Source organism: Bacillus rossius, chromosome 2 (genome assembly GCF_032445375.1).
Source record: "Bacillus rossius redtenbacheri isolate Brsri chromosome 2, Brsri_v3, whole genome shotgun sequence".
Lineage (NCBI taxonomy): Eukaryota > Metazoa > Arthropoda > Insecta > Phasmatodea > Bacillidae > Bacillus > Bacillus rossius.
The window spans coordinates 129,180,721-129,191,478 of NC_086331.1; the positions used below are offsets into that span (position 1 = coordinate 129,180,721).

The 10,758-nt window shown below is 34.2% G+C and overlaps 1 protein-coding gene across 7 annotated transcripts in view; it reads left to right on the plus strand.

Annotated features, from left to right (window-relative positions):
• The window catches only part of LOC134529823 (KICSTOR complex protein SZT2-like), a 186,302-nt gene extending 176,918 nt beyond the window's left edge, over window positions 1-9,384 (plus strand). For 6 of the 7 annotated variants that reach the window (XM_063364304.1, XM_063364309.1, XM_063364308.1 and 3 more), the window contains 2 exons: window positions 1,003-1,275; window positions 2,921-9,384. In XM_063364304.1, the coding sequence (XP_063220374.1) occupies window positions 1,003-1,275; window positions 2,921-3,064 (417 nt within the window). In that variant the 3' untranslated portion in view covers window positions 3,065-9,384. Of the gene's footprint in view, window positions 1-1,002; window positions 1,276-2,920 lie in introns of those variants that run through there. The other variant, XM_063364310.1, reaches the window with a different exon arrangement.
• Window positions 9,385-10,758: the final 1,374 nt, after the last annotated feature.

The following is a 10,758-nucleotide window of genomic DNA, read 5'->3' on the forward strand; positions in this document are numbered from 1 at the left end:
GGGCTCAATTCCTGGTGGGGTCAAGCCATGATTTTTTACAGTAGGAAATTGTGAGTTTGTGGATTTTCTCAGGGTACTCCTATTTCCATCACCAATTAATTCTTTCAGGGGCACAGAACACCCCTCAGATCTCATTCATTCAATGTTTACCATCGCTGCTCTAACTTTTTCATTCCTCATTCATCTCACACCTCATCCATCTCTATTGTCCAATAGCATTGATGTTTCATGAGACATTAAACTCTGTAACTTCCTTCCTTCCTTCCTTCCTTAACAAACCTTGTGTCAACCTTCTCGAAGCTATTGATCTGCAAATGTTTTCATTGTGAGATATTGCAGGGGTTACGGACAGTGTTGACGTTCTCCGGCAAGGAAGTGCCCGAACACATCAAGAATGTTTAACCAGTAACGCTTATGCCCATATTGCTCTCAGCAGCGAGCATCAATGAAGTAGCTTGGCTTCTGGGTTGTAGCCGTGTCCGTGGTGAATAGTTCACCGACGTTTTGGTCGACATTGCAGTCGCCATCATCAGGGAGCAGTTACCTAACTAGGTAACTGCTCCCTGATGTTGGCGACTGCCATGTCGACCGAAGCGTCAGTGAACTATTCGCCAAGGACACGGCTACAACCCAGAAGCCAAGCTACTTCAGACAATGGCCGTGAAAGCCTGCGAACACTATTCACGAGCATCAATGTTAACATCACATTGCATCTTTTGGTAGTGAGCATCAATGTTAACATCACATTGCATCTTGGGTAGTGAGCATCAATGTTAACATTACATTGCATCTTTTGGTAGTGAGCATCAATGTTAACATCACATTGCATCTTTTGGTAGTGAGCATCAATGTTAACATCACATTGCATCTTTTGGCAGTGAGCATCAATGTTAGCATCACTTTACATCTTTTGGTAGTGAGCATCAATGTTAACATCACATTGCATCTTGGGTAGTGAGTTGTGGATTATTGCAAGGCGGATGACTCGTGTGTGTGGCACAGAAGATCCAGGCGCTGTCGTACTCGGAGTTCATGGAGCTGCACAGCCTGGCTCGGGTGGAGTCCCTGAGCCACCTGGATGCTCTGCTGACGCCACTGCTGTGCCAGCCGCTCTCGTGGTACCAGAGCCTGGTGAAGGTGCTGGTCACCAAGTACGCCGACCACCACCGCTTGTTCTCCTCCCCGGACGGCAACACGCAGTACCTGGTGGTGCTGAACCCCCGGTACCTGGAGGCCTTCGTCATGCTCTCCATCGACATGCAGACTTCACGAGGCGTGAGTAAACCACGCTTGCCATCCGCTGCAGCTTCATGACTGAAAAAAAAAAATTGGTTGTCTGTGAAGTCGGTTTACGGACGATAGTTTAACGTGACAACGTCATAACAAAACATTGATGAAATGATTGCATACTTTTATGAATAAAATTTAATTATATCTATTTTGTATGGATACAAAGAAGGAGTGAAATTAAATCTACAATTTAATTGATGAATTTACTTTTATTTGCACTCATTAATTCAAATATGTTTATTACTTAACTATAACTTTTATACATGTTTGCTATTTAACTTCTTCCAATCTGTGTTATTCTGTTAAGGATAGGACAATGATAGGAAAAGTAGGAAACGAATAGGCGTGTTTCAAGTTTAATGTGCCTCGAAAAAGTCAAATTGATGGTTGTTCCAATCGAGTGGAAGAGAGATAGATGCGGCGCAAGCGCACAATGAGCGTAACGGAACAACGCGTAATGGGACAATGTGCATTACGGGACACTTTTGTGCGTGCAGCCGGCGTTCATCGATTTATTAGACTGTGTCACGTCAAAAATTAATTAATAATATACACAACTTGTGGTCTTAAGCGCTTTGTAAGGTTGATAAACATCTTTGAAGTTGGTGGTGAAAAATGTTATTAATCTCAATAACAGAGAAAGTATATACGATGGAACCACCAAGTTCTACAACCACCACAAAACTTGTCCCTGTCGTAAAGGATTAATTTGAACAGTTTGAAGTAAGAGGTAACGGATTTATTTTTCATTCATTTTTCTGGTGTGTTGTTATCCCTAATTATTTCACGGAAATAAATCTACGGCTGGTACAAGTTTTCCAGAGGTTGTAGAAATGTTTTTATCTGTCATTATCCAGGCGCATAGTGTTCCATTTTAAATACTTTTTCTATTATAGGATTTAAAATGCTGTTCACCTACAATTTAGCCTTAGGAAGCACTTTTGACCATAAGTCATGTTAAAAGTTTTCAACTTTTTTTTTGTAATGAACCTGAGCTAATAATTTTGGTAATTTTTTCATGTTTGTATTTTGCCTAGGTATGTAACTATTGGTGGTTAAATTTCAATCAATTTTTCAAGGGTAGTAATACACAAGGTGAACGGTTCATTTGTTTAATTATTAAATTTAGTAATGCCCCAGTGCATCATCATACATTAATTTTTCTTAAAATAAGCATAATTGAATAAAATTTTTAATATATTTTTGGGCTGTATATTATAGTACAAGCATCTAGATCAAAAGTCCTTTTATAAACTATAAATTAATATCTGAAATTTTTAATTTTTTTTTTTTTCTGTGTTGATGCATATGTTTTTTCGATGAAATTTTGTAGCTAAGCTTTTTCATATTCTAGATTTGGATTTTGTATATTTTTTGTTCAAAGTTGGAATTTCAAACACACTTTTGTATATTTTTTGGTCAAAGTTGGGATTTCAAACACTAACTTTTTATGTAAGCCCTTAATAATACATTCTGCATACTAACGGAATATGCAGCCCATTAAAAATATTTATATCAAAAAATTATTTAATACTTACTATACATATAATAATAACATACCTAAATTTTTGCATGTTAAAATTTGAAAGTTTCTTTAGCGATTAATATTAAATTTGTACAACATTTCTAGGATCTGAGTGCTGTCTACCGCAAGTCCCTGGACAACGAAATGCAAAAATCTGATCAGCTTGAATTTTGCTCAATGGAAATCCAGAACTTAATTGAGGGTTTCATCAGTGCATGCTGCTTCCACCTGTGGGCAGGACTACTGTGATACAAAACTCACCTGAAACATAGGGCTTCATTCTAGTGAAATGGTATTTGCATTCTCAATTTCTCTTGACAGGTTTCAACAAACCTATGGTGGAGCCTTGGTTATTATATTAAAAGATTTGGCTTGATATTCGCTACACTGTACATCTGTGGAATGCTATACCATTCACTAGTTTATGCCATCAGTAACGCCCATGTGTTCATTCTCCACGTAAAGAACATTTTGATCTCCAAATCTGCAAATTGTGTTTGCTTATTGTTCCTTTTTAAGTAAATTTTTAGACACATGTAGTACAGTTTAACATTTAGTAAGCTAATATGTCATGTTGTTTGGATTTCTGAGTTTGAGCCATTTCAATACATTATTTGGTATCTCCATTTTGGCAGCGTCACTTTTCTAAACTTTGTTTAGAAAAATAATTATTTCTCTGTTTTTAAATATATTTTTTATTAAAAACAATACAATCCTATGTGCAGTTATATGTTCTTGGTCTATCTTGTGTATATAATGTATTTTTGATTAGTGTTTTGTGGGTTTGCTATTTTTTATATATTGTGAATTATTCAAAATATTTGTCATGTTTATAATTGTGAATAATAAGAAACGTCAATAAAAATTATCACTTTTTTTTTCATGGAATGATAGAGAACACACAAATCTCACAAATTTTTTGTTTATATTTAATGTGCTTGGAGCTTTATTGTGCAGTTATTTGCTTTAAATATTATTTCATCTTGTGTCTATAAAATTCTTATCTATTTTCTTTGCAATGAACTTTACTTATGTAAGTAATTATTATGTATTTATGTATGTTTATATATCTAAAATACATGTCAAAACTGTGAGTACATATGCAGCACATATAGAAGAGTCAGATATGTTTAAGAATAAATGCATTTCTATTGCTAGAGCCATATCACCAAGACATACAACTAACCATATTGAACCTGTATCATGCAAACCATAGAAAATGTACAACTACAGTAAACATTGTAAAAATGAATCACATATTGCTTCTATCTTTCTATTTAACTCGCTGGCCATGATTCATACTAACTATTCATGGGTGCAGCAAAACCGCATTCATGCTGTTTTCTACTAGGGTACGTAAATAATATCTATCTTTATATTTTGAAAATTACTGTATACTGTACTGGCACTACCAATTGCGTAACTTCCATATCAATGGTCACACTCTCCGAGCTCCCTTATTTTCCCGCCCATGAGCGAGAATTGTAATGTCACCCCATTGCTCTGCCTAGCTCCAAATTCCTAACATGGCTCTTCAAGTGCTTTTACAGAAGATGTATTTGAAATAACTTTACTAACTTAAAAACTCAAAAATTGGCAATTTTTGTAGTGGGAACTGATGTAGTGGGAATTTACACGAAAATTTTACTTTAAATAGCACAAAAATAAGTACGCGTATAATATATCAAATCATTTACCATTTAATATGTGTAACTATGTTAAGGAGATTTACTAATCTTCGGGCTGATTATATTTTTTTTCGACAACACAAAACTTCTATTCTTTAACAGGCCATGCAGTTTTTACATTTAAACAGCAGGTAATAAATATTAATAATAATATTATTATTCTAGCATTGATTTGTTAATGAAATTTCAACTACACTTATCCAACTTACATGTCTTGTACTCAAGAGTTATTTTAATTACACATTATGTCTGGTATTACTTCCAACTATTTAATGTTAGTCTTTGAGCATACAAAAGAATAATAACGCAGCTGGGAATACATTAGCTCAGTCATTGATTGCCAATTCTGTCAATGCAACACTTAGTTGCAAGGAGGCGGGATTGAACCGGCACAATTATTTTTCAATCCAGTGCCTGAGTATGTAGCAAAGCTGCTCTGCGGTGCATGTATTCACTCGCTCACTCGTCCCAGCGAGCTTCGTTTGCAAGCCTTCTGGATGGCCATCGCGAAACATGTTCCAGATGTGCCGGCACTCCATTCTTCTCTGTACATCTCTCGACACCGTTTATTGGCTAGCGGCTCACAAAACTCTGAAGACTGATTCACTTTGTTGTAATTGAGTGCTCAAGTTACCCAGCACCTCAGAATGCCTCATTTTCTTCCTTCAGGTGGTCAATGCTTGCAGGCCGAACAAGGCTTTGCTACTTGCTCGGTGACCTCTGTTGGCTGCTCGTTGAGGTTTCTTCTTGCTTCGTCAAGCTGACTTGTTACATACCAGATTGGCCCGGGATGACAACCCGGAATAATAACAAGCACACTTTAACACTGTTAGTTAAAGTTTCGTTTATATTTGAAAGAAAAAAAAAAGAATTTCTTGTTAGAAGTACATTGTTTCTTTCAAACTGCCGCCGGTGCGACCACACCTCTGGCCGACCGGACGACAACTACTGCTACTGAAGGAAGACCGACTAGACTGAACTCGCACCACGCAGTTACCGTCCCTTTACAAGCCAAAACAAAGGGAGGTACCCCCGTGGGCCAACCGACCAATCACATTATTTGCTGAAAAATAACTGGCATGGGGAGACACATCACGCCACCTCAAGGTTCGCCCTGATTGGCTGGCGAGACTGCACCCAGCGAAAGTTCCAGTTTCTTGGTGCGCAGTTACACGTCCACGTGCTGGGATTTTCCAACGACGCACTATCTTGACCTGCTGGCGACAGTGTGTCGCGCCCATGTCCTTTCTTTCTTTTCAGTCTTTCTAGACTGTTCTCGAAAACTACCCAATTATCCATGCTATACTTTAAAAGATATAAAAAACATAAATAATACACATGTTAATTTTAAATTATGAAGTAAACAGATAGTAAAACATTACTAAACATAAGTTAAATTAATAATAATAATTAAAACACCAACAAAACATTTAAAATTAAAATAATTATAAAAGGTAGGGGGTGGTAATTCTGCAATGTTACAGACTCACCACCGCTGGCACACTGCAGTCGCACCCGTGATGTCACACGGAAAATGTGCACGCATTTACACTTTACCGCTAAGTGTTCCCAGCATTTTCTCAACTCAAGGACAGTCTGATCCAAAAGTATTGTTCCTGCACCCAGGTGAATATTTAGAACACTGCCCATCACATACATAATTTAAAATTAACTATGCAACAAAACACGTCACTTTTGAAGCATGTCTCAAAACTTATTTAAGCATAACACAGGAAAATAGACACTACAGATATCTTTTACTGTCTGGAATGCCGACTGGTACAGTATGATGGCACGTGTACGAGTAAACTCAATGAAGTTACTGGGCAATATCACAGCACACAGCTACAGCAGATGCTCATATACATTCCCACTATGTACATGTATGTGTTGTGAATCATTCATGTGATTGCCAATATGGCCTTCCAGATAACAGAAATCTAGTGTACATCATTGCACATGTAAATAGCTCTATAAATAGTTTTCCAGACTTATGTTCAATGACATTTATGCCGCCTCTTGTGTTTTTTGCATATTTTCCTACAGTATTGATGGGTATTTTAGATATAGTTTGTATATAAACAAGTATAATAACTTGTTACCAGTTAATAATACTTGTTTACTGTATAAAGATATTTTTGAGGTGTATATAGTTGTAAATGCCATCATATAGCATTAATATTCACGAGATCACTTGTTATGAAATAATATGTATAAACTTACGACAGGGTTTAGTGTTTTAAATTTCTATTGCTGGAAATTTTTACCAAAGGGGGAAAAAATTGTTTTTATACAATTGTATATGTTAATCATGTTAGTATGCATAGAAATGCTTAATAATTGGACAGCTCTAATGTAATGTACGTAGAGCTTATTTTTTATAACTTTTGCTTCATATGTGAGAATAATATGATCTATTGTACAGATTGACAAGGACAGATCAAGTGTTTACAAATAGTACACTCCCTTAAAGTAGGAGACAGTAGTTTCTATCATATTATTTTTTGTAAAATTGTTCTTTAACTTAGTTTTCAGGTTTTCCACCTAAAAATAAAATCATTCCAGGCAAATATGGATTAATAACTATAAAGAAATGCTTTGGATGTTTTCCACAGCCATACTATTTAATATTAAATATTACTACAATTAAACTTACTACCAAATACCTAATTTAGATGATGATGACAAATTTTATCTTAAAAATTTTTTTGAAGATATTTTCTGAATTGCTCTTTTAGCTTAAGATGGTACTGTAGACCTAGTTGTATATATGACTACTAAAATACAAACTTTAATGAACTAATAAAAATGATGATGACTATGGCAATAATGACTTATGATCACTAATGAAAATATTGAAATAGCACAAACCAAAATTTATTAAGTTTTACATCACTTCTTCTTTGTGCAGCAGGTTTAGCTTGGACTCTTTTCAAGGCACGCAGTTTTTAAATTCTCCGAGTACCTTGTCTGCCAAACTGACAGATGTTCTTGAGCTACTACTACTTGAGTAGCCACCATTGCATTAGAACAAGATACTGCTTTGGTCAGCTTGGAAGTGAAGAGGAGAAAGATTCATTATTTTTGAGATCAATGTGTAAGAAAATGTATAGAACTTGTATTTTAACTCTAGTTTTTTTTTTTTTTTTTTTTTTTTAATTTTTTATGCTCTGACAGTTTTGCTTTACAGACTAATTTTCATGGTGTATCCAATTTCAACTAATTTTGATAGCAACAGCTTTTTTTTTTTTTTTTTTTCGTGACATATATTTTGAGTAAGAACTAGTGCTATTTAAAACATCTGGTTTTATTATCTTCTATTAATTCTTGACAAGAGAGAAACTTCCTGTACAAAAATGGAACTAAGGGTGTTCGGACTGAAACTCCCTCAAAACGGGTTCAACGTCTGAAGCAGATCTAAAAGTATACAGAAAAATTACTCCTTACACGCCTGTTACTTTCTTCAGAGTAACATATTTTCTATTGTAGAGTGATGTATTTTTAACTTGGTTAATCTTAACTATGGAAAAGCCACAACCGTAACATTCTCCTGGAAAATCCATCCTATTAATTTTGAATGTAAACCAGCAAATCAAAGAATACGGAAATCCCAATATATTATGAATTAAGTAATCTCACTTAATCCAAAATAGTTTTTTCATCATCTTATTAAATGACCGACATCAAATACTAATGGAAATCCTTTCTGTCAATAAATATATTACATATAATGCATCTAATTTGATTCCTTACTGAAGTCTTGATCTCAATAGTGCGGAAGGCAATGGTGAACCACTGCAGAATCATCTTGTCTAATCATGGCCATCTTCCTGCGTGGTGTTTGCTGGGGACCCATGCTGATATCTCAAGCACCTTCATTATCATATAAGAGTTCAAACCCAACCAACAGATCCTAATCATAGTTATATTTGTTTAAAATTTTGTGTTTTCATGTACGTACTGAGTAATGCTTGCATGTTTTATTATTGGCATTAAGACACTTTCACAGCCTAAAAAATACTACTTGATCTGACTTTTAATGTGTACCTCTGATATAAATTTTGACTTTTACTTTAAAGCAAAACATGAATTTATTGTGTTATAAATATGGAATGAAAATGTTTTGCTTGTATTTAATACATTTTTGACTTCTGTGTGTAAACTATAACTCAGGCTTGACTGCAATTGTTTTGCTCATAAATTTTATATTTTAACGTGATGGAACTTAGTTCTTACAGAATCACAGATATCTTAGAAGTTATACTTATTGTGGCAAGTAATGAATAAAATGATGAGATTAAATTTTTAATATGCACACACAGAATGCAACAAAAATTGACAGGATGAAAATTTTATTTGCATTATAAATTAGAATAACATTCAGCATATTAACATATTTTCATTATTTATTAATATTAAATGCTGAGTATTTATTTTAATTTCATGGAATTTATACTCACCAACCATATTTTTAACATCACTCTAGTCCCTTTATTATTTTATTTCTATTAATTATTTGAATGCAAAATTAAAGTTGATTTTTTTTATTACAGCAAGTATAACTTCTAACAGGTGTACATAAGTACACACAATTTTTTTTTTTATTTGGACAAGGGACAAAGTTTTCTAATTATATGCACTTGTAAGTTGTAAAAAAATTTTAATGCTTGTGTGACAAAACACATAAAAATAATTAATAAATTTGTGAAGCATTCCTCACCAAGGGAAAAAAAATCTTTTTATTTTTACTTGGATTATATAATTTTAAGCTTCTTATACTTTTGTGTATTTGTACAACAATCATGAATCCAATGTTAAAGTTCCTAAGTATGTGTGCTTGTTTTACATCATTAGAGAATGAAATAAATTTTAAAAAATTTAATAGTATGAAGTTGGTATTTTTTTGTGGTAAACAATACTGTCTAATGTATGGATAGTGTTTTTAATGCTACCATCATACATTATGTTGCCTTGCAATGAATACTGTACATAATTTTCTTTCAGTATAGCTTATTATTTTTTTAATTAAATTACTTGTTTGGATCACTGTTATTGTGTCGAGGTATTACATGATTATTTCACTTAAACCTTTAAGTACTTCCCCACATTGGAAGCTGGGTAGAACACCACCACAGCCGACTCATGCTTGTCATGAGATGTGTTAGGGATCCAAAATTTATTAGAGCCATAATATAAGTTTATGTTTTCATCTTTTTCTGTTTAAACATCTTTCTTTTTTAATCTTGCCAAATCCCTATGCACCTTCTTTCTAACTGAAGGAATGTCTGAAGTCAGCGCTTCTCTCACCAATAAGTCAATAAGTGCTGCTTCCATGTTTTGTGTGTGGTGGGGAAAGAATTCTAAGACAACCAACCTGTACTTTTAGTAACAGGTGCCTAATTGGGTTGCAGTTAGGATTAGAAGTGTTTCCTTACCATTATCTCTTTTTACTTTTTAGTCAACTTCTATATCGTACGTTGTATCTAACCCTTAGCAGCCTCTCTTCCTAGGGAGCAATATGGAGCCGTGGTAAGACACAAGACTCACATTTCAGTGGATCCAGGTTCATATCCTGGTCAGGCCATCCTGATTTTGTTTTTCTACAGTATCTCGAAATAACTGCAGGCAAATGCTGGGATGTTCCTTAATATAGGTTATGGCGATTCCTTCCCTGTTGAATTAAGTCATTAAATGTTACCATTACTAACAGCTTTGTCATTAGGACAAAACCTTAATAAATAAAAAACTTCTCTTCCTAAAGCATTATTAGGGGTGTGCGGAGACCATTTTTTCATTGTGAACTGAAGACAAAGATTTAAATCTTCGCCAAAGATGAAGTTGAAGTCGAAGAGTACTTAAACATTTTGCTACACAAAAAAAAATTCATTAATCCAACTCTGAGTACTTGAGGTCAGCACACTAAATAAAAACAATGTAGAAAACTTTAGGCAAACTAACTGCCATGGCTTGAAAATAAAAAGCAAAAATTTTTAAACCAAAGTTACTTAATTTATTAGCAAGATTAACTTTTTAAGTATTTTTAAAATGTGATCACATTACCCTTAGGTATTGCATATAACTACACATGATTTTAAACATCTTAAAAACAGACTTTTGTACAAATTATGTATGTAAAACTATTTCAAGAATTTTGCTTTCTTTCTGTTAAATGTATAAGTAAACAATGCACAATAAAAATTTTTAAATCTTAAAATTTGGTATGAACAATTTGGCTGTCGCTTGCATTCTTAAAGG